General features: G+C 35.7%; 1 protein-coding gene across 1 annotated transcript in view; it reads right to left on the reverse strand.

Moving 5' to 3' along the window:
* HMCN1 (hemicentin 1) overlaps nucleotides 1-25,865 on the reverse strand; it is a 463,881-nt gene that overhangs the window by 276,365 nt on the left and 161,651 nt on the right. Inside the window, exons 5-9 of the mRNA XM_049634070.1 lie at nucleotides 19,340-19,511; nucleotides 17,200-17,306; nucleotides 5,481-5,601; nucleotides 4,087-4,350; nucleotides 2,259-2,403 (exon numbers count right to left, since the gene is read on the reverse strand). Coding sequence (XP_049490027.1) covers nucleotides 2,259-2,403; nucleotides 4,087-4,350; nucleotides 5,481-5,601; nucleotides 17,200-17,306; nucleotides 19,340-19,511 — 809 coding nt within the window. The remainder of the gene's footprint in view (nucleotides 1-2,258; nucleotides 2,404-4,086; nucleotides 4,351-5,480; nucleotides 5,602-17,199; nucleotides 17,307-19,339; nucleotides 19,512-25,865) is intronic.

The following is a 25,865-nucleotide window of genomic DNA, read 5'->3' on the forward strand; positions in this document are numbered from 1 at the left end:
ACAGGTTCCTGTTCATCAGAAAAGGGACAAAATAAGCAAGGTCACTGTTCCATATATTTTAGTAACAGAATATTCACTTTAGTTCATGTTTCCTTTCAACCATATACACACGAGGTGTCAGTAGTCCTTTCTGTCCCATTCAGAAGAAAAAGGAGTATGAGTGTACTCTAAGCCACAGTCATCACCTAAGCTATATCTTTAATGCCTAAGAGCAGTAAGCAAAGTCCAAGTTTATAACTGTCATCGTCTAAGAGGTACTGGTAAGTTCCAGGGAGGCAGAAGTTTGAAATACATACAGTGTGTCATGTTTTCTGCAATGCCTAGTTCGGACCCAAGCACACAACATTAGGATTCATCAAAACTTAGACACATGGATATTTTAGAAACAGATAGTGACAATTCTTCTAGTCCCTCGTTTTAAAAACAAGTAAGTCGAGATTCAGGAAGAAGGATAAGTAATTAGTTCAAAGGCACGTAAACAGGGTGAGATTACGTAAAGAATATTCTTGACAGTGATACTTGTTCCTCTCATTTATGAAATATTACGTGAAAATAATTCTCTTTTTTTCATGTAGTCTTCTCAGTTAACATTAAAACTCTAAGAAGTTTTGAAGGCATGACCTTTGGAATAAGGAAAGAACATGTCAAATAGAAATGTGTCCTGCTGCTAATGCAAACTAATTCTCTCTTACATCCCCTAGTGACCATAGCGACTCACATAACAAAGATTAAGTCACATGTCTCAAGTTATTAGGAAATCTAGGGCAGGGACTTGCGAGTGAATCAGGGTTAGAGTATCAATCCATCACCACCCATGCCAAATTCTGTCTTTAGCCTCTTACACACAAAGAGCTTAATATATGTCAGCAAGGCATGTCACATCTCTGGGCCACAGAGCTGGAAAAATGAAAGAATTCTTGTGGCTTACCTCCCAGGAATTGTGTGGAATTAATGAATTAATATTTATAAAGAATCTCAAGTGTCTTTGAAACATGTTACTATTTAAACATGAAACAGAATTATTTGATTTCATCAGGCAGTTATGTGGCTTCATCATTTAATATCCTGGTCAGTTATGTTGCTGGTTATTAAACATGGAGCTTAGGGAATCATTAAGATACACAATATAAAAAAAGTAGCAGGAAGTAATACAGTTCAATCTTCAAATAGTGGAATTTTTTTCTAAAGTGATACTGAATATTCCTGCCATAGTTTTTGCTTAAAATGACCCCCTAAAGAGATTAAATAGGCTAATACTGTCAAATATTTAGCATTTTATGGAAGTTATTTATATTACTATTGAATCAACAGCATAGAAATTTTGTAAAATAATTTCTAGAGTTTTTCTCCAAATGTAGTTTGTTTCATTAGTAAGATTAAAAAAAAATTCCAGAAATCATCCTCCAGATTTCAAGATCTACTCAATTTTCTCATTGATTATTTATATTTATCTAAAAAAGCCATCCATCTTCACAAGGAAGATCAGTGCTTCCTCACCCACTCCCACTGATTGTTACGTGCAGTAGCCACACATGCTCTCCCTCCACCTGCTGTCCCAGCACACTTCACTTCCCTAACCCCATCCTCTACCCTTCTCCTGGCTCACTGCACTCCAGCCACACTGGCTTCCTTCCTGTCTTTCTTTCCCCCATGCCCAGTCAGCTCCAGCCTCGTGCATTTGCACTAACTGTTCCTGGCATGCAAATCCTTTTTCCTAGATATCTATCTGCATGATCATCTCTCACCATGTTTAGGTCTTTGCTCAAATGTCCCTTATCCTGAATTTTAAAACTGCAAGTTGGCCAAAACCACATGCACCCCATCTCTCAATTATATTCAGAGATTTTTTTGCCCCAAAGCCAACAAAGCTTAAACTCTTCTCTTTTGCGAGGACCCTTCCAAAGTTTAGTACCTAACTTTATATTCATAATTTTGTATTCTTGGGCTTAACAAGAGACCCTCAAGTTATATAACATCCAGATTCTATAAAACCTGAATCAACCCTTGAATGAATTCTAGCACTTATTAAATTAACATATTTAACATATTATAAATGAGAAATTAACATATCATAAAACATATATCTGTTTTCTTTCTCCATTAGGGCACAGACCTGTGCCTATTTTGTTCACTGCTATATTCCAAGACTATGGAACAAATAAATGAGAATTTCCAATGAAAAAGCACATTAAAATAAGTATCTGTTTGTATTTAGATGTTTAATGTTTTCTATAACTGCTAATAAAACATGTACACACCTTAAATACTGGTCTACTCCAAGTGTAACTCCATTTCTGACAAAGCTCAAGGTAAAGGGTAAAAGACTCTCAACAGAGCAGGAAATGTGGCCTGGCTGCAAGTAGTATCCAGGGGTTTTCATGGGCATTGTAACTTTGGGAGCATCTAGGAAAAACAGAACATGGGCAACAAGGTCACAAAAATTGGGTACTTCCTGTTAATCCATTCAAAATCTTCAAACCTTAATTATTCTAGTAAACCCTCTGCATTCCAATTAATCTAAATCACTAAAAATCACTTTAATTATCTTTCTTTGTTCAAACCCCATTAATTTCTGGATCTCTCCATGGACCCCTTACTAATGTATTCATTAAACCTGAGACTCTATTTTTTAAGACACTATTTTTTGTGCCACCAATATAGAAAAAACAAAACAAAACAAAACAAAGGCTACTGAATAAGGTACAATACCTCCTCCTCTGTAGAATCTATTGTTATTTAAAAAATGTAAATATTGAAAAGGACCTACATGGCTTAGAATTGAAGTCATACACCTTAGCTAGCAGATGGTAGGGGGAAGCCCTGCCATTAGCAAGTCACCTCACCTGGACCAAAAAAGTCTGGGTACTGAATGTAAATTCCTTGCTATGCCCCCCCGGCACCATCTTGCTACATTGCCCACGGGTTCTACAAAAAGACAAGGCCTCTTGGGGCGCTTGGGTGGTTCAATGGGTTAAGCATCTGACTTCAGCTCAAGTCATAATCTCACGGTTCGTGAGTTCGAGCCCCATGTCGGGCTCTGTGCTGCCAGCTTGGAGCCTGGAGCCTGGAGCCTGGAGCCTGGACCCTGTTTCAGATTCTATGTCTCCCTTTCTCTCTGCCCCTCCCTTGCTCATGCTATGTCTCTCTCTCTCTCTCTCTCTCTCTCTCTCTCTCTCAAAAATAAGTAAACTTAAAAAAAAAAGAATTGAAGTCATACAGTAATTGTTTTCCCAAAAATAATGGGGAAAAAACTTGATTTTTAAGAATCCAACAGATTTTGCAGTATTCAATTTAGGGGTAAGACAACTAACTATGAGGAAATACTGAGGTTGGTTCTAATCTTGCAATTCGACAACCATTAAAGAATAGCTGTACAGTTGTTTCTGAATTTCTCAAATTACAACCTTATGTATAAATGATAAATTGTTGTCCCTCCATCCAATAGTACAATATTAGAAATAATCCTTCTACAGATTTGCATATCCACAGTTTTGGCTACAGTGCCAAAGTTTTTATCACAGTTGTCATTAGCCTTGAGAAATAGCAAGAGTAGAGACAAACTGAAATGCTACCTCATGCTTCCAAAGAATCCTTAATCTACGTTCTCATCTCTATACAACAGCAAATATATGAGTAACTAGCTTACTGATTAACTGCCAACTTATCACATAAAGGCAGAATCATCACCAGATGTTTACAATGAATTACTATTCACAAAGTAGGTTTCTGACAATCATTGATAAGCATTTGGCCAATTTGGGTAGCTTGATCAAACACTGAGCGTGTGTGCCAGGCTTTTTTTTTTTTTTTAGGGGGAGTAAGAGTACCAGAATTTCCCAGTTGTTACACTGATTGCACCAATCAGAATTTTCAGATCTGCAGTCAGTGAGACTTCCCATGAAACTCTGGATGTGCTTTTTATGATTAAGAAAAATTGTGTTACCTAAGTGTAAATGTCCATCAATTTGACAACCCAGTAATAATGTGAAGATATTATTCTTTATTTTATACTCCATTCTTTACTATAGGACCACAGTACTCCCTTAAACTATCAATACTCCAGGGTCTAATAAAATGATGTCTCACCTGGGATGATACTAGAGAAGGAAACACTTGAAACCCTCTGGAAGAGATAATCATCCTTATCATAGCCTGTGACTCTGAGAAAGAAGGCTTCATTTGGTGGTATAAAGTCAGAAATATTCCACAAGCCATAAGGTTTTCGGTCAGGGTAATATTTAACGGGGATAGTCTTCAGAGAACTGCCTGAGATACTCAGAAGTTCAAGACGATCTACTCTGGCTGGGATGGAAATTCCAGAAGTATTCAGCAGCACATAAGTAGGAATTCCTAGAGGAGAAAGACTTTATTATTATTATTAATAAGTAATGTACAATTGAGTTATTTATCAGATAAATCTTTGAACTATAATAACAGAGAAGTATCATAAATATGAGTACTACAAACTGTCGAACAAATTGTGGCCTAATTATAGAATCTTTTCTACTACGTTAAAGACAGTTATTCATGACCAGAGAAACTTAGGAAATCCTAATTAATTATTTTTATGGTATTTTAATAATATCATACATAGAAAAATCAGAATTGTGAATACTGTATTACTTAATGTTTAATTACATAAATATTTAATTTTTTTTTCAACTTTTTTTTTTTTTTTTTTTGGACAGAGAGAGACAGAGCATGAACGGGGGAGGGGCAGAGAGAGAGGGAGACACAGAATCGGAAACAGGCTCCAGGCTCCGAGCCATCAGCCCAGAGCCTGACGTGGGGCTCGAACTCACGGACCGCGAGATCGTGACCTGGCTGAAGTCGGACGCTTAACCGACTGCGCCACCCAGGCGCCCCATAAATATTTAATTTTTAAGGATTCACTATGTGTATCCTTCCAGTAGTTGTAGTAATAAAAGAATGATCAGAAAAAAATAAATTTAAGGAGTCACGGAACGATTAAACATCTTTTTATCTATAAACCTATAATCTTGCATGAATAAAATAAGAACAAGGTTTAAAAAGCAGCAGTAATTTTATCTTTGAACATACAATGGCACATAATGTCTTTAATTTTTTAGCCATCTACACACATAAAACCCTCTTTTTTCACCTTGACAACAAGGTAATTTATAGATGTTAGTAAAAATCTCAAGATATACGTCAGTAGTTTTCAAAGTTCAGTAAGTTTAGGAATCATCTGGGGTGCTTGATATAGTGCATATTCCTGGGTCCAACCTAATTTGGTTCTAATTCAGGAGATGTGGGGTGAGGCCCAGGAATTTTAATTTTTAACAAGCTGAGTAATTTTAATATCACTGGTCTTACACTTCGAGAAAAAAGTGATGAGGCCAAGAATATAACTCCCAATTCTGTTGAATTCCACAAAATTATAAAATCACAGACAATCTGAGCAATGTTTTGCACTTGGATATCTACTACGTCAACTTTGGTAATATGCGCATACAAACCTTGCACTGGTCTGCTGACTGTTTTTTTGAAATCCAGGGTGGGCTTTCGGGAAAAACCAGCTCTGAAATCAATCGTACTAAGGCCGGTGATGCGAACAGAGTGCCTTCCACTGCTAGAAGTCTGAAAAATGTTTAACAACAAACCCCGTGAGTTGATCCAGGTTGCTGGTCACAATAAACACTACCTGGTATGGGAAACTACAAAGTGTTTAATTAGGACTGATGTCCAATAATTGAGGCTCTGATCTGGGTGTTCTAAACTTAACTGTGATTCTACACCTTAAATGCAAGTTTTATAACACATATCCCAAGGGATTGTTCTAAAATAAAATTCAGTAATACACTGGCCCAATGGTATAAGATATAGATGTTGAGTCACTAGTGAATACCCCTGAAGTTAATCTGTAAAAGCTCCATAAGGACATGGATCATTGTGGTTTTACATGGTAGATGTTCAACAAATATCGATGAAATGAATGAATGACTAAATCTTCTCCCCTAAACACTATCCAAGTTTGACTCTGGAAAAGGTCTCCTTCTTTGCATCTGGGAAGATACAGCCAGGACGAGCACTGAGAGCTGACCACTATCCAGATTTTGGCCAACCAGCATCCTCAGCTCAGCAGCGTCCTAGCAAAAGCACTGGGTGCTTGAGACACAAATGTGCATAAAACATGGTCCCCATCCTCTAAGTACTCATGGCTAATGAGGGAGACAGATGGAGAAATAGAAAGCTTTAATATGATGCAGTATTAGAAATACATAAATGGTATGCAAAAATACATAAAAGCAACATAGACTAGCCTGTAGTTTGGCTAAAACCTCCTAAAGGGGATGATGGCTGGACTAAATATTGAATAGCTCTGCACTGAAATGACTCATATGTGGATAAATAATAAATAATTTGGATGAAGGCCACAGGATAAAATAGTAACACTAATGTTTACTGAGTGCTCCCTCTATGTCCAGACTCTTTAAATACATTGGCTAATTTAATTTTCGTTACAATTCTATCAGATATATATCATCATCACCACTGCACTGATAAACAGATGGGGCACTAAGTCATTAAGTAGCTTTCTAACTAAGTTTACAAGGCTTCTTAACTGCAGAGGTGGGGTTTTAATGGTAAGGTCAGGCTCCCAGGTCTTCACCAGAGTGCTACATTGTCTCCCAAGAGCAAGGTAAGTCAGAGTTAGCCTCTATCTCAATGTCTTTCAAAATAAGAGCCGAGGAGCACCTTCATCTACAGCTATACAAAATCACTCAGGTTGTTTCTCAAAAATGCAGACTCCAACCCAGATTTACTGAATCAGAATGTATGGTGAGTGGAGTCTAGGAATCGACATTTCAAAAACCCACCTAACATTTATGAATAAGAGTTCACCAGGGGTGCCTGGGTGCCTCAGTCAGTTAAGCTTCTGACTTCGGCTCAGGTCGTGATCTCATGGTTCATGAGTTAGAGCTCCACACTGGGCTCTCTGCTGTCAGAACGGAGCCCGCTTGGGATCCTCTGTGTGTTCTCTCTCTCTTCCCCGCCCCCCAAAATAAAAAATAAACATTAAAAAAAGAAAGAAAAAGAGTTCACCATATTTTATTACATTGATCACCAAGATTCTCTCTCAAAGTAAAATGACCACATGATAGCAACATTGATAGAATGCACTAGAAATATGCGTGCCTATATTATATATAATTATATATAAAATTGTAATCTGATAAACAGCCATATTAAGGCAGACCATGATTAAAAACATGCCACTTCCCTGCTAGGAATTTACCCAAGGGATACAGGAGTACTGATGCATAGGGGCACTTGTACCCCAATGTTTACAGCAGCACTCTCAACAATAGCCAAATTATGGAAAGAACCTAAATGTCCATCAACTGATGAATAGATAAAGAAATTGTGGTTTATATACACAATGGAGTACTACGTGGCAATGAGAAGGAATGAAATATGGCCCTTTGTAGCAACGTAGATGGAACTGAAGAGTGTTATGCTAAGTGAAATAAGCCATACAGAGAAAGACAGATACCATATGGTTTCACTCTTATGTGGATCCTGAGACACTTAACAGAAACCCATGGGGGAGGGGAAGGAAAAAAAAAAAAAAGAGGTTAGAGTGGAAGAGAGCCAAAGCATAAGAGACTCTTAAAAACTGAGAACAAACTGAGGGCTGATGAGGGGTGGGAGGGAGGGGAGGGTGGGTGATGGGTATTGAGGAGGGCACCTTTTGGGATGAGCACTGGGTGTTGTATGGAAACCAATTTGACAATAAACTTCATATATTGAAAAAAAAAAAAAACATGCCACTTCCAGAGCTCCGCAAACTACACAGCCTTCCTGAAATCACTGTGATTCCTTGTTATTTAGCAACCAGGAGAGGAAAGAGAAGTAGATATGTCCCTTTTACTACCATATTTTTTTCTCATTGAGCAAAACCTGCAAAAACTAAAAAAAAAAAAAAAAAAAAAAACAACAAATAAAGGAAAATGAAGGTGAAAAAAAAAGAAAAAACACATGGCCATAAAAACAGGTTTGTTGTATTTTTAGTGTAAATGCTGCTGCTAATTACTCCAGCTCATTTTCCTAAGGTTTACAAAGGACTGTGTAAGTGTGGGGGTCTCAGTACCACCATTTATTCCATTATATCTAAAGGAAGATGTGTCATGAATTCCATACAGTAGAGCAAAGAAAAGGGGGGAGTGGTGGTGCATATGGGCTATGATCCAATTTTACATTGGGATTTCCTAGGGGTTATACAAAACCTCGTTAAGTCTATTTCAACTGGTTTAGATCACACAGTGCCTTACTGAAGACACTATTGCCTCCTGATTTCATGTAAAGACAATCAAAAGGGTCAATATTATGATGACTTGATTTATATTTATTCACTGACATGATATATTATCATTAATTGCTACTCAGAAAGTCTCCTATGATTGAGGTTACCAAGGCTACACATGACCCATAATTTGCCAAATGACTGCCATCAGGTGTTAATTATCTTGCATATGTGCTGTGTACAAATCAAATGACAAAGATCCATTTTAAGAGTAGTGCTTAATATCAAAGTGACAAAATTAGAAATTACCTGTGTTTGAAAATATGGCATTTTATTACTAACCAATATATTAAAAATAGAGCAGAGCTAATGAATAAGGAGCTCCTTTTAACCTCTATAAAATTATTGTAAAATAAATTAATTTTGATCCTTAAAATACCACACTAATTAATGAAGTATATGGAAATAAGGATGTAGGTTTCCTGTTCTCTGAGCAATGCCAAAAATATGAAGGATAATAGGTTAACCAAGTTTTTTAACTTTGTGTTTCTATATTGTATTTTAAACAGTTGGTATAGAATTTGAAAGGGTTTGTAAGCAAAAATATTTCCAAGTGAGTCCGTTTTCATGTAAAACTACATCCAACTCTGTATCAACCAGGGTAATAGGAATGAAGGGCATCACAAATAAACCAAAATTGTGGTTTAAAAATAGAATAAAAATTTAAAAATTAAACTAATTTAGTTTAAAATGACCTCTGACACTCATGCATGCATTTATCATTCTCTAATCATTCTCTGAAAATAATTACAACAATATCTGGATAATATTTGGGGAACACAAAACATCATATTAAAATGTCTTTTTAAGAAACTGCCAATAGTTTATAATTTTTGTCTGTTATCTTAAGGTAAATTATTTTTTTAGTCTGCTTCTTAACTCAGCTCCCTTTTTCAAATATTAGTGTTAATAAGAACAAAAAGCGGGGGAGGCCTGGGTGGCTCAGTCAGTTAAGCATCCAACTCTTGATTTCAGCTCAGGTCATGATCTCACAGTTTGTGAGACTGAGCCCCGTGTCGGGTTCTGTGCTGACAGGACAAAGCCTGCTTGGGGTTCTCTCTCTCTCTCTCTCTCTCTCTCTCTCTCTTTTTCTGTTCCTCCCTGACTCACACTCTCTCTGTGTCAAAAATAAATGAACTTTAGAAAAATAACAAAAGGGTTCTATGTATAATGATGGTAAATAAACCAGTAAATGGTAAAGGAGAAGAAATATTAACATATACAAAATGCAAACTGTACAACAGACTAAATCTTTCATTTTATAAATGATCACTTTTGATCTTTACAAAAGCCCCTCTGTGGGAGTATATTATCCTAATTTCACAGATATATCAGGTGGAAGAGCAGTGGTATACACTCAGTAAAGCTCCAGAAACCAACCTCTATAGCCACCCTATATGTTTCTCATGCTTATCTCACTGAATTTGATTATGCTGGTTTCAAGGAAAACACTGGAAAATGCTGAACTGATCTACATAGTAGGAGAGTAATGTGGAGCTCATGAGACTATTCAGAGGAGAGAAGTAGAGGCATAATAAGAAGAAAAGAGGAATGGGGCCAAGGAGAGAGCAGAAGGGGATAAGGTGCTTCAAGACATAACTCCAAATCTTCAGTTAAATCTACTAAACTCACAAGTCCTGTTATTAGTGGATTTCCTGTGATATTTTTGATGAGGCTGAGCTTTGTCTTGTATCAAAGTACAGAAGGTGATAATCAATACACAAATAATCAGGAGGCAAGGAGACCTAAGAAAGTAAGCTTTCAGCAAACTCCATAAACGTTGGGAGAAGGCTCTGGATTCTCACATATTATGGACATAGTGGTGTTGGAGGAGAATTAATGATGTGAAGGTCCTAGTGGGACAAATAATATTCAGCTATTTCTGTAATTGAGTCAGAGAAAAAGAGAGGCAGTCCAGCTGCATATTCCTTCCCTCTCTTTTCTCCTCCAAATTATTCTAGCAATTTTAATATCATTTTTCTTTATATATAATAATGTTAGTAAGACCACATTACTGACTTAATGTTTTTATATTTGGTCTGTTTATCACGTGGATTATTTGAATTTGGCTCCAAAAAACATCTCTCCACCATAGAATGTCTTGAAGTACCATTTCTGCACAAAGCCACTCTAATCTCATGGCTTCTATAGTTAAGAAGAGGGAAACCTAGCAGCAGCATGATAGCTCCAACAATAACAGGCAAATTTCTAGACACTAGGCACTAAACAGGGTTTGAATGGGCTAAGAACTCTTGAGAATTGTATTTCACACAGTGTATTTACTCATACAATTTTTTAAAGTTCACAACGATCTATTATGAACTTTATTCTGAATTACACTGAATTACTCTCTGAATTCAATGCCATGAACTCAAAATGACTCTGAATTCATTACAACTCTGAATTACAATGTCATGTTGGTCAAGTTGTGGAAGGGTCTGAGTCAAGAACACACAGGCTGCTGCAGTGTGAGCAGAGCTGAGGCAAAGATAAAGTTATACTAGATACCTACCGACATCCTAAAATTGTAAATAGGTAACCTTGATTCTCAAAGGAGTAACAGAAAAGAAGGAACAGAGTAGACCAAGTCTAGGTTTCTGAATTGAAGTGACTCTGTGAGGAGTGAAGGAGGACAGGCTAAAATACCATGGAGAGCTCCAGGAAAAATTAGTTATCCTCTGATATCTGTGGATGGATCTACTTCTTAGTTTAAACATAAAGGCCTAAAATACCTCTCTATATTGAAAGTCCCATAGGGTGATAACGGTCTCTTATTTACCATAGGCATTTTGTAAGTGTAGGTTTAAAAAATGATACTAAAGCCCTCCAAATGCCTAACTAATGTTGGTGCTTTTCCTTAGACTCCTTAAGAACCAGCAAATGCCAGATTCATCAAGAATTTGTGAATTTTTCCAGAAGCATTATGCTAAGTTTCTTCACACATTATTTGATGTAATCCTATTGCATCCAAAGATGACTTTATAACACTATAAAGAAACTGATGTTCAAAGAAATGATTGCTTGCCTAGGTTTAGATAGCAAGTTAAATGGCAACTGTTCCAAGTTCAGTGCTTTTTCTATAGTACCCAAGTCGATGCATAGCATTTTAGGATAACATCATCTCTGGGATGATTTGCACACTGTGGCAATAGAAGATAATGATGCCATCTAATTATTCATTTGCCATTCTACATTTCTAAATACACTTCCATTAGGAGAGGTCAAGTTGGTTAGTGGAGAGTTGGTAAACTGCTTTCTGAATAAAAAGCCTTAATTCTGGGCACTTGCCAATTTCTGTGGTGTAAATACTACCACCATGGCTGATTTCAAGCTCCCAACATGACGTTACTGAACACAGAGGTGGGAAGAAAAAGTGCATAATTTCCTCTCCATGAGCCATTATGAGCCAGATCCAGTATACCACTAGGCCATGATAATAGGGACTAAAGTGTGTCTGTCACTCACAGAGATATCTGGTCATTCCAGGAGTGACACAAATTCCTTTTTTAAAAAAATTCAATGCACATTCTGCAGTCTTTTCTCCCACTGAAATAACTGAAGAGGCCGAATGTTCTAAATTATGGTGGAGCCTCCATCAGCTTGGGTTCGTGAGTGACTGTGTAAAGTAGAACATCTTGTCAACACCCAAAGAACATGTAACATTAGTAAGGAATTACCTTTCTTACATTACGCCAGTAAGAATTCTTCCTCCTACTAAATGTGAAGCCTGCCCTTTATATGTTGAATTAAAATGTGATTGATAGAACTGGCTTTAGTTCTCTTTCCTAAAGAGTTTCAATGCTTTATGAAAATATATAAGCCCAGGGTACCTGGGTGGCTCAGTCAGTTATGCGTCTGACTCTGGATTTTAGCTCAGGTCATGATCTCACAGTTGTGAGATCGAGCCCCTGAGTCAGGCTCTGTGCTGAGTATGGTGCCTGCTTAACATTCTCTCTCTCTCTCTCTCTCTCTCTCTCTCTCTCTCTCTTCTCCTCCTCCTCCTTCTCCCCGTTTGTATGCTCTCTCTCTAAAAAAAAAAAAAAAAAACAAAACACAAAAAAACAAAGCCCAAAGAAAAAATCATGTGTATCTGCATTAATAGAAATAGTATAGATACAATCTTCAATTTACACATATTCAAGAGTACAACTAATTTTACCATTAATGTGTCAGTAAGTAGGCATTATTTCCCCCATTTTTCTCAGACTTGGGAAATTAGGAATTTCTTCAAGGTCAAAGAGCTATTAAGTAGTGGATCTTGGATGAAAATGGGTGCAAACTCTTCTCAAAGTATTTGTTCTTAAGTGACATACTGTTCTTTAGAAATTAAAGAAATATGGCAGTTTCAAATATTTATTGAAAACCTACTATGGGCTGGGCATTGTGCCAGGCACAAAGATATAATAATGCCAGCTAGATTTAAATACTCTCATTCTATTAGGCATTGTATGTTTAGAGAAATGTGGATATAAGGAAAGAAATGTATCCAAAGCATAGAATAAATTATATATATATATATATATATATATATATATACACACACACACACACACACACACACATATATATACATACATACACACACATACATACGCACACATATATAACACACTACACATAACATACACGTAGACATACACATACATACACATACACATAGACATATAAATGTACAGATTTTTTTTTTAAAGGAAACATTCTATTTGGTTGATAATCTGGTATCAGCAGACTAAAAAAACTGGGAAATTTTCCAGAAAATCTCTAGTATAAAGCATTCCATTGACCTAAAACATCTGAATTAATGCTGCACCTAATCCATTTAAATAACACACCTGGTGTCATCTTCAGGCTTTTTCAAAAGAGTCACCAGGTGAGAATAATTGGAAGCCAGTGTAATAATCTTCTTGTGTGGTCCTTGGTTGACTTGAGATTTATTTAATTATGATTCCTAAACAAGCTTATGCCACTTGAGTATGGTTTCCAAAATATTCTTATCTTTAGAAAATCCATTAGTAGTCTCTGGCAACCAGCATAGCTATCTAAAACCAAACATTTCTACTAGTCTCAGAATCTCAATATAATCATGTGGTTGGGTACACTTCTTTCTCTACTTGGAAGATTATCTAAGGACAGTTTATCCAAATTTACTTAATGGAAATGTGCCCCAAGGGATGTGTTGGATTACATTGATCACACTGATAATCCTAGACTAATAGAAACAGTTTGTGCCACCTAAACCCGAAGGGTGCTGACAATTATTTAATGTCTTTGTAGGAAGCTTCACTTAAGGAACAAAATTTGGCCTGAGAGTTTTTGTGGTTATGTTCAAACATTCTATATATAGATATAGCTGCCTGAATGGAAAATCCGTATTGCACAGAAACGAGATTCAGGATTTGTAATTTCTCTACAATGGAAATTTAGGGACATAAAACAACATTATCTTGTGTTTTTAGTAAACCTTTACATTCTTCTTACTCATCTATTTCTAACATGTTTTTACCTGCATCAGAGGCAACTTAAAGCATTTGAGTCATTTATGTGAACTATACAGATGAGTAAACTCATTGTCTATTTCGTAACAGTGTCCTAATAAGTTACAGAAAAGTAATTACCAAGGTTTTAGAGGAAAACCACAGAAGAAAAGAAATTGCCACTCTCACAGTATTTTAAATCATGGACAAATTAAAGAGTTCCATGCCAGCACATAACTAAATCAACTCTTCAACTTGCTTCCTTGGATATTATCAAAATAAATGCATTCATTTTTATTCATGAATATTCATGTAGTTCTTTCCCAGACATCTGTGGCATATACCATCAACAAAATCTGGTCTAGAGTAAAATAGGAAGAGAAAACCTGTACAGAAATAAATATAAAATCTGTAGAGAAATCATCAAAAAGGGAGGTGCAGAAAAACTGCAGTATAAGGCCACAGGGAAAAGAGAGCCTTTAAATGGAAAAAAAAGTCAGAAAAGGCTTGATAAAAGTGTTGTCATTTGCCATAAAAATCAGAAGTCAGATGGAAAGGAAGGGCATTCTAGGAGAAGGAACAACTTAAGAGAAAACACAGGTCAAGAGAATGTGGTAGGAGATAGGATGAGAGAAAGTACAAAGTTATATTTGACTAGAGTGTAAAGGAAAGTGACAGACAAGAGTTAGAAGGATTGGTTGAGGCTCAGTTGGGTGGCCCTGGAATACCATGCTAAAGTGAAATAATAGTTTTCCATACTTGGGATAAAAACTGCTATGTGAAATATTCAACAAGCCATTATGAATTCTACTGATAGAGCAGACATTTTCCAGATAGCTGAGTGCATGAGAGATAGCACCAGAGATAATACTATCTAATCTCAGACATTTCTCTTCTTGAGAAAGTGCACATGTAAAACATTATCACTCATTAGCCATCAAAAAGGGAGATCCAAAGTCAGCAGTGATATTTATGTCTCTAGGTTCAGCTCAATTTCCTTTGCATCAACCTGATATATTATTTTGGTATTTCATATAGGAGCAAAATAAGTTTATTATCTTCAGATTGCATTGTAATGTATATCCTTTGTTTAGCTACCACTAATTGTACTCTATAAATGGTGTGACATCAGAACCAGAGGTTTTTTTGTGAGAACTCTTATCTATTTACTGTGTCTTTTCATTGTTTCCTTAAGAGTCTGAACTTACAGACTTGTCTAAACAGAGTCCCCTTCACCTCATCCCCTTATCGTCTCCCTCCTCACTCACAAAGTAATCCTCAGTGCTTTTCTGTTCTAATTATCAATTAAAATGTGCTTAGTGCCCATTAAGTATCAGGGAACATGGCCAAGGGCAAAACTCCATAAATGTTTATTGGATGGATGACTGAATGGGTAGATGTGTTAGGCACAAGATAAAGCAACAGCCATGCAATATTTCTCTTCTTCTGGGCAAGAGTTTTACTAGAGGAAATACTACAGGTAGCAATCCAAATCACCTGCAAAAGAGGTTCATATACTTTGCAATAAGTTGCCAATAATACAAAAGAAATGTCATCACTTGTACATATTTCACAATCAGTAACTTGATGCTTATTCAGAAAGCAAGAAGAAATTGCCTCACTGAACTTGCTAGTCAACACATTGTTGGTTTAGGTCACGCTTAAAGTATTTGAGGGAAAAAAAAGACTCTAAACCTCCTATACTTACTGTGGTCACAGAAGGTCAGACTCAACACTAGTCATACATTGGGGGAGTTGGTTAAAATAACTAACTATACCATCCAATTTGGCTACACTTGTTTAAAATATAGCAGTAAAACATTGCATCGTTACAACTGAATGCCCTCAGTAAATATTGAGCACCTAGTAAGCGCATGGGAGGTGAATAAAACAGGCAGATGGGGCCATTACATTTCACACTGCCTTTTCACCCAAACCCTTATCCCATATTATCCACTCCCCCCCACCCCCCCAAAAAATCCATATGACCGTTTCTTCTTTCCCTATAAGGCTGAGAGTTCTGAGAATATTCTAGGGCTTGAATGAAGTTACAATGGAAGCTTTCGTTTTTTAAAGCTGGGAAAGTTAATATAGGTATTCTTTTAAAAAGGAAAAAGCAAACAAAAAAGAAAACTGGCATGCAAGAAATGGCACCTCAGATGCCTGGGGTATGAACACTTCCATGCACATTCACAGCAGCTCCAACATTTCAATCATGAGCCCATGAATCTTCTTTTTTTTTTTTTTTTTTTTTTAATGTAGGGAAGCTGAGATAGCAAGAGTAAATGATGCAAGGGGTATCTTCAATTTGAGTTATCCCAGAAGGATTCTAGAGCAAGCTGTTTATTTGGGAGGTACAAAGGATGCTCATAGGAAGAGGGAAGTGATACAGGAAAAGGAATGTAGCCCCAGAAGGGCGTGCTTTCAGTCCTGCTCCCATGTGGACAACTGGAGTTTATTCCTGCCAGAGACTGAAAGCTGCTCCTGAGGGGTTTAATTCTCTGGCAGAACAGCCTTCTTCTGTTCTGGAAAAAAAAAAAACCTCTTAGGCACAGAAATGCAGATACTGGAGTTGGAATTAGGCCAGAGCACATTGAAAAGCCTGAGAAACATGGGCAAGTCCCTCAGAATATCCACGACAATGAGTCACACACATAATCTACTGCAGAACTGGATTTCAATTTATGGTATTCTGAATTCGGGGTGTATGTTCTCTCCTCCATATTACCATAATACAATGCTTAGAGTGAATATATACTACTTCGTGTAATTCTAGGATCCAAACACCATATTGGGTTCAAGTAAACAATGAATGTAGATCTATCCAAATAACAAGAGCCAACAGAACCTGAGTGCTTACTTTGTAACAGGAACTATGCTAGGTATTTCATTTGTATCATATTAATTTTATTCTCAGCACAATTTTATGAAGTAAAAGAGTATTATTTTTTTATTCTGACATTAGGAGGAGGAGAGCAAGGCACAGAGAACTCTACAGTCCCAAGGAAATAAAGCTTTTAAGTAGCAGCATTGAGATTCCCACCCAGGCATCCCCGTACTAGAGCCTATGTCCCTAACCATTATTCTCGACTAGCTCCATCTCTGATTGTTTTGGAAAAAGGAGGTGCATAAAAAAGTCAATCTACAGGTTTGATTATTGGAAAACTATCTGAGAATTTAAGTGTATTCTGTGGTGATATCAATGCCGTTCATGGTCATCAAAACTTAACACTACCAAATTCACGTGATCAAGACACCTTTACAAATGCATTATGTATACTGCTTTTTAGTAAAAGCATTCTCCGTGATTACAAGAGAAGATATAAATATTGTATATACTTTATAAAACATGCCAACATCAAAACAAAATAAACAGACTTTGTAAAATAACCATACCTTCACTGTCCACATTCCAGCCTCTGGCTCTTTAACATTCACCACCTTGGCAGAGTTATGGATATTTAATAGCTCATTCAGGCCAAATCCTTTTTTTATCAGCTTCCCTGAAAGACAGACATAAAGGTAACAAGCATAAGCTTTCCTTCAGCTATGTGTACTAGCTGTATACATTTCCAGTACAAATTACCTGATGGACATGTGTGCCTATAGCTCAAAACATTATTTATTTCTAAAATACGTTTAATTTTATGGTTTCTGGACATTGAAACTGAAGTATCAGATTCCCATTTGCTATGAGGATTTGGTCTTAAAACAAAAATAACAACTGGCAGACTGCAATCATATTTCCAAAGCCAGCCTAGGTAACAATTATTATGGCTACTGAGAAGTTACGTGCAGTCACTAGAGACATTTAGATTTAACAGACGGCAAGAACAGTAAACCAGAATAAATGTCTTTTTGGAGATCACTCAAGGTATTACTAACATGAGAGCCTTGGGCATATTTGTGCACGAAGCCCAAAACATTAACCTGTATTCCATGAAGCACAGGAGAAAGCTTTTATTGTCACATTTAAAGGAGGCAGTGAAATAAAGTAGCATGATACTATCTCCTATGACCTGAGATTTACCTAAAGTATCTAATAGTTGGGACATAGAGAAGAAGAAAAGCAAATTAGGAATTAAGCCATAGTTTAGTTATTCACTCGTGGCTCTCCTATAGACTCCTTCTGCAGTTATATAAACAAATCAATTATAAGAATCTATGTTTGCATCAGAAGTTTTACAATTATTGTAAACAACTTTAAAAATATCAATGTCGATGGCTTTTTAAAGTAGTAGAAACATAATACAGTGAATAACATATTTCTAATTATCCAGGTAGTGAAAACTACAAATCTTTCCTGGGGAGCATGGAAGGTTAGAATGGAATGCTACCTCAACAGACAAATTCATGTATTCAGCTAAACCCATAGGAGTCTTGAAAAATAGGTCTTATTTGTTTGGTAAATCTCCACTTTGATTGGTAGCATGAATGTGGTCTTTGGGGACAATTTCCTATGCTGTTTTCTTTTAGGCATTAGTTATTTCTTAAGACTTAAATTGAATAAGCTAGTTACTCTCTTTCCATTTACAAATACTCACAAATAGGTTTAAAAAAAGCAGCACACTAAAGCCACAATGGAAATGATAATATGTTACAAACATCAATAGGTAGGTAAATAAATAAATAATCAAATAAATAAATAAATAAATTCTAAATGCAAATGATAGGGAAAATGAGGTTTCTATCTTTACTAGATTCCTCTTCAATGTAAGTCTTATTAGAATATTCAATTAGCCAAGGAAGCAGGTCAATTCCTAGGGTTATGACATATAACTGAGGAAGCAAAGTAAATTAAAACATTATTCGGGGCGCCTGGATGGCGCAGTCGGTTAAGCGTCCGACTTCAGCCAGGTCACGATCTCGCGGTCCGTGAGTTCGAGCCCCGCGTCGGGCTCTGGGCTGATGGCTCGGAGCCTGGAGCCTGTTTCCGATTCTGTGTCTCCCTCTCTCTCTGCCCCTCCCCCGTTCATGCTCTGTCTCTCTCTGTCCCAAAAATAAATAAAAAAACGTTGAAAAAAAAAATTTTAAAACATTATTCTATTAAGAATAAGAATGTGGTTTTTAACTCTCTTCTGTAAAAGTCAACCCTATCAAGAAGACAATATGGTAAAAAAAAAAAAATAGGCAGTTAGTTTTAAAAGGAGGTTTTTCATGTGATTCATTAAAAATAACACAAAATACGAAATTTTATAGAATATGTTACATGAAATATTTCCTCATACATAAATTAGGAAAATATAATTTCAGGCTCAATTTCAATATTTTTTTTCTTTTGAGTAGTTTAGTTACAATTAAGTTACCAAATCTGATCTATATAAATTATTAGGAGTTTCAGTTTTTTGAATCTCATGTTAATTCAACAATACTTATGACTAAAAAGTTTTATTTTTAAAAAAATCCTTCCTAGTCATTTTTGAATTCACTGAATTTATTCGTAAAGTTAGCATTAACTTGACATAAATAAGTGTGCAAAAAACTTTTACCTTTCATGGTTTTCGTATTTTATGATATGATGTATGATATATCTCACCTAAAGGATTGCGAATTTCAATCCCTGGAGAAGGGCCACTCAGAGACACAGTAACCTCTTTTAGGCTAGGATCAAAAGGAATTTTCCAAGTGTTTACAGCTTGTTCCAAATGATCTGTTGATAACAGGTGAACTTTAGAGGACTGCACTGCTTCCTCTACCCATTTTAGCACCTATAAAAGAAAAGAAGAAGCATGAGTGATGTCAGAAACATTTACAGTATTACACATCCATGACTTCAGATACAGTATTTTTCTTTGGTTAATCACATGAATTGGCACTTCCTGTACTAGTATGGGGTTTAGTTCCATCACGGTGAAGAGAAACCTTTTCCTACATCCAGTTATTGTAGTAGCTTCAGAATAAAGTAACTAGTGTAATCCATGCTCAGATTTCAAGTTTTCTATTTGGAATAATATATTAAAAATGAGATTATGATGTCTGAAAGCCAGTAAAGTGAAATAGGCAGAGATATTACGGACAGCTTTATATTTTTCAAGAGAAATAAAAAAGAACCTATAAAAAACATGGGATTGCCAATATTGTGAGATCCCATTTCCCTCCATTCTCTCTTTCTGGATTTCTTTTAAGATACAATTTTTAAAAGATAACTAGCAAATTATCTAATCCAATTTCAATATGTTGGGTCTATGAATTGTTGAAATATAGTATATGGTAATTATATATAGAATATCATAATATATATTGCAGTATATCAAATGTTGCAAAATAATTGCAATGCCAGAAAATATTCATTTTTTATGATAAAATAAGAAAGTACCAAAAATAATGGAAGAAACTAGCCACTGTATTTTTTGAAAAATAGAAAAATATTTCAGGTTAGAATGAATGAAAGTAGTGTATTTTGCAAACACTGTCTTGGGGAAAATATTAAGAAATTAGGTTATAAAAAGGTGTTAATGCTTCACTGTAAACAAGAAAGACTTCCAGTTCTCAGAAGTGTTCTGCAACAGCAAATACAAGTTCTCATTAAACAAATAGTGCATGTCTGGGTAGGAACTGCTTATTTGAACTTACTACAATTGATTCTAAATCATGATAATCTTTAATCTACCTCTGATCTTCCTCTGGTTCATATATCTTTCAAGATTATATCCTATCATGAATAATTTCCCTTGTAATTATGCGTAAAATACTAAACAGAGCTGAATATGAAGCTACAGCCTAAATGTTTGAAATAAATAAAACTTTCTTTTTTATTTTATTTTATTTTATTATGAAATTTATTGTCAAATTGGTTTCCATTCAACACCCAGTGCTCATCCCAAAATAAAACCTTCTTTTTAATTACAATAGTGGCAGTCACAAATCAATCCGACAACAAGTACTGTGTAATAACTTCATTCTCTATAAAAACCACCCCTTGATTTTTGTCCACAAGGATGAGGAAAGTAGCTAACACATCACATAAGAAACAATGGTTAGGCAATTATGTTCATCTATAAAACACGTTTATGGTTCAAGCTACTCTTCCAGGTACTAAGTATTTTAGTCAATATTTAGCAACCACTCTTCCTCTCTGAACTAGTGTTTACTAAATTTTTCGCAAGCTTTATACATTATTTAGCTTTAATGAATCTTCCTGTCTTTTCTCCAGGGTCAAGAACAGCCCACATCTCTTTCATCTTTGTACACCGGAAACCACATGGCATGCTGTGCACATGACAGAGGTGGGATATGCACTAATGTCCATGAAGTTGGTCATAATGAGGATAATAATGACTTCTTCTGAAATAAAAAACGTTATGGCGATTTATGAAACAGAGAGCCCTTGCTGAAGTAATGTATGTAAAGCGTCCATCATAATAGTTGCCACATAATAGACAAAGGTTTCCCTGCCGCTATATCTCAATCCCCTTCTTTCCCCTCAATGAATATTTCACCAGTGGCTTCATGCGCAAAGTGAAAAAATTCATTCATGAAAGTCAGACAGTATTTCTGTCAATGAGAAAAGAGGGGGCGACGTCATTCCAGGAAGAAGAGAGGACCTGAGAAAATACTTGAAGACAGAAGTACTCCAGATATGTTGGGAACATGAGTGAAACCATGTTGCTACGGTGAAGTGTTCAGAAGGGGACGTAGAAGATGAGGGCAGAAGCATCAGGGGCAAACTACGTATGATCACCCAGTCAGGCTGTGACATTTGGATTTTATCCTAAATATGTCACTGGAAAATTACGTGAAAGGCTTTAAGCAGAGGACTAATACAGTACAAACGTTATTTTACAAAAAAAAAAAAAAAAAAAAAACAACCCACAAACCTTATAGTGGTGTCATAGACAAATTGAACAGAAAGACCAAATCCATTATAGTTAATTACCCCTAAAAGGAAATTACATATTTCCTCAAGTTTTAACCTTAGAAGGCACCTGGATTTTATATACAAAATGAAGTATATATCAAAACAATTGTCTAAAGAAGCAGATGCCATATTTGAAAAATGGGTTCTCTCAGTGATCACGCTTGAATAGAAATGTATGTATCATCTGCTCAATAAATCTGTCCATATGGCTATAGAAATCAGACTGGTTGTAACTACTATTGGACTAAGTAAAACACATTTTAATAATCTGAGTGTTGACATTTTTATTTCTTATACATAGAATATGGCTGTCTAACTGAAGGAAATGGAAATACTGGCTTACTGTCTGAGAAAGCAAATGAGAAATGTGACTGATAACAAACGACTTTGAGGATAATGTCCAGTGAGGAGATGCAAGAAGGCAAAGGACAAGAGAACTAGATAAATGAGAACATTTGTTTTAATGGTAAGACACATAATGTGGCTGTAAATGATTAGTCGAAAAGAAGAAAAAGAATTAGTAAACAAGAAGTGCATCCCACCTCAAGTTTAACAATGAAATGCAACAGAAATGGAAGAGAAAATTTTTATACATCCCTCTTTAAATGAATATATATCTCTGGATGGCTCCTCAAATATATCTTTCCTTCAAACCCAATGCAGAGGTTATGATAGATCACTGGGAATCTATTCATTGTCTATTACGTATGCAGAGAAATCACTAAGTCCTAGGCATTCTTATAAAAATGGAAGAGTTTCTACTTTAGTTACATTTTCATAAGGCAAGTGTGTTCAAATGGTATGGAATATGAGAGCTTTTGAGTTTACTCAATACTGTTTGCAAATCACCAACATTTATGAAGCTTTCACAAAGGATTACTATGTATCATAATATTACTTGTGAAAGATACAGTTTAGACTTCTGAAAAGTCACTTTTTTATCCACTTATAAAAAAATCAAATCAAAACAGATGCAATCCATTTTGTTAAAAAATATAGATTTTACCAGTGCATACATTAATGAAGATCACTGCAGGCTACAGAATTACCATTAGTGAGATTTATGGCCTCCTATGTTACTACATATAAGAAAGAAATCTTTAATTGTCTAACCATGAGAAATGTTCTCATGAGATTGGAAATAATCTTCTGTTTAATGACAAATGGAATAGAATTACAATAATCTGAGAATCTTTGGATTGGTACATTTTTACTAATGTAAAAACTGTTTCAAACCACTAGGTAACCATTAATTATACATTAAAATTTTAATTAAAAATGTTTCTCTAATAATTCCTATCAGTTTATATCTCCAAGGGGCTTTGAGAGCATCTAATACAGCTCCTTTATTTTACAGATAGGAAACATATTTCAAAGAGTTCTTGTACCTCTTAAATACCTAACTAGACTTATTCTAGCTCAATAATTGTTTTATATAAGACTCCTGTGTTCTTGAAGATACTTTCTTAGTTTATATATTTTATATCATATGTAATGATCAATATTTAAAATGTCATATACATATCAGATAAAGGGTTAGAATCCAAAATCTATAAATAACTTATCAAACTCAACACCCAAAAACAAATAATCCAGTGAAGAAATGGGAAAAAGACATGAATAGACACTTCTCCAAAGAAGACATACAGATGGCCAACCAACACATGAAAAAATGCTCAACATCACTCATCATCAGGGAAATACACATCAAAACCACAATGAGATACCACCTCATACCTGTCAGAATGGCTTATATTAACAACTCAGGCAACAACAGATGTTGGGAAGGATGTGGAAAAAGTGGATCTCTTTTGCATTGCTGGTGGGAATGCAAGCTGGTGCAACCACTCTGGAAAACAGTGTGGAGGTTCCTCAAAAAATTAAAAAATAGCACTACCCTACAACCCAGGAATTGCACTACTAGGTATTTATCCAAGGGTACAGGGATGCTGTTTCGAAGGGACACATGCACCCCAATGTTTATAGCAGCACTATCAACAACAGCCAAAGTATGGAAAGAGCCCAAATGTCCATCCACGGATGAGTGGATAAAGAAGATGTGGTATATATATACAATGGAGTATTACTCGGCACTCAGAAAGAATCCATGCCATTTGCAACTACATGGATGGAACTAGAGGGTATTATGCTAAGCGAAATTAGTCAAAGAGAGACAAATATCATATGACTTCACTCATATGAGGAATTTAAGACACAAAACAGATGAACATAAGGGAAGAGAAGCAAAAATAATATAAAAACATGGAGGGGGACAAAACATAAGAGACTATTAAATATAGAGAAGCAGAGGGTTGCTGGAGGGGTTGTGGGAGGGGGATGGGCTAAATGGGTAAGGGACATTAAGGAATCTACTCCTGAAATCATTGTTGCACTATATGCTACCTAACTTGGATGTAAATTTAAAAACATAACAAAATAAAATTAAGGTCATATGTCTATTTTACATGGGAATGAGATGCAAGTATTATTTCAAAGCACAAAATCAGGATACATTGTTACACATTATGAAATATAATAGTGCTAAGCAGAAATGGAAGCAAAATCATTTTTTTTATACCCTTCAAGAACAAAACACGAAGAAGAGCTTTGTTTAGCTGCTTGGAAGGACATCTTTTTTTTCCCCTGCACTGAGATATAATTGACATATAAGGTTATATGAGTTTTATTCATTATTTGTATACATGGCAAAATAATCACAATAAGTCTGGTTAATATCCATCATCATACATAGTTATAATTTTTTTCTCTTATGATGAGAACTTTTAAGATTTACTCTCTTAGCAACTCTCAAACATACACTACAGTATTATTAACTATAGCTACCATGTGGTACATCACATCCCCAAGACTGACTTATTCTATAACTAAAAGACTGTACCTTTTGATCCCCTTCACCCATTTCTCTAATTCCTCTACCACTCTCCACATCTGACAACCACCAGTCTGTTCTCCGTTATCTATGAACTCAGTTTTGGTTTGGGTTTTGTTTTTGTTTTAGGTTCCTCATACAAGTGAGATCATGCACTATTTGTCTTTTTCCGTCTGACTTATTCCACTTAGCATAATAAAATTGAGCCCCCAAGGTCCATCCATGTTGTCACAAATGGCAAGATTTCCTTCTTTTTATGGCTGAATAATATTCCTGTGTGCATATATACCACATCTTCTTTATTCATTCATCTGTCAGTAAAAACTCAGGTTGCTTCCATGTCTTGGCTACTGCATATAATACTGTAATGAACATGGGAGTGCATATATCTTTTCAAGTTATTGTTTTCATTTTCTTTGGATAAAAACTCAGAAATGAAATCGATGGATAATAGTTCTATTTTTCCTTTTTTGAGGAACCTCCATACTGTTTTTCCATTGTGGCTGCAACAATTTACATTCCCCCCCCCTCCCCCCGCAATAGTGCACAAGGATTCCTTTTTCTCCACATCTTCGCCAACAATTATTATTTGTCATTTTGGAAACAGCCATTGTAACAGGTGTGAGGTAGTATCTCATAGTAGTTTTGATTTGCATTTTCCTGATGATTAGTGATGTTGAGCATCTTTGTATGTACCTGATGATAATCTGTATGTCTTCTCTGGAAAATGTCTATTTAGATCCTGTGCCCATTTTTGATAAGTTGTTTGGTTTTCTGAAATTGAATTGCATGAATTATTTATATATTTTGGATATTAGCCCCTTATCAGATACATGCTTTGCAACTATCCACTCCCATTCCATAGACTGCCTTTTCATTTTGCTTATGGTTTCCTTTGCTGTGCAGAAGCTTTTTAGTTTGATGTAGTCCCAGCAGTTTATTTTTTGCTTTTGCTGCCTTGGTTTTTGGTGGCAAATCCAAAAAATCATCACCAAGGTCAGTGTCAAGGAGCTTACTGCCAATGTTTTCTTCTAGGAGTCTTATGGTTTCAGGTTGCATATCTAAGTTTTTACTGCATTTTGAGTTAGTTTTTGTGTATGGTGTTCAGATAGTGGTCTAGTTTCATTCTTTTACATCTGACTGTTCAGTTTTCTTAACATCATTATTGAAAAGTTTGTCTTTTCTGTATTGTCTATTCTTGGCTCCTTTGCTGTAAATTAATGGACTATATACATATATGGGTTTATTTCTGGGCTCTCTATTCTGTTCCATTGATCTAAGTGTCTGTTTTGTGCCAATACCATATGCTTTGAT

Source organism: Panthera uncia, chromosome F1 (assembly GCF_023721935.1).
Source record: "Panthera uncia isolate 11264 chromosome F1, Puncia_PCG_1.0, whole genome shotgun sequence".
In the NCBI taxonomy this organism is placed as follows: Eukaryota; Metazoa; Chordata; class Mammalia; order Carnivora; family Felidae; genus Panthera; species Panthera uncia.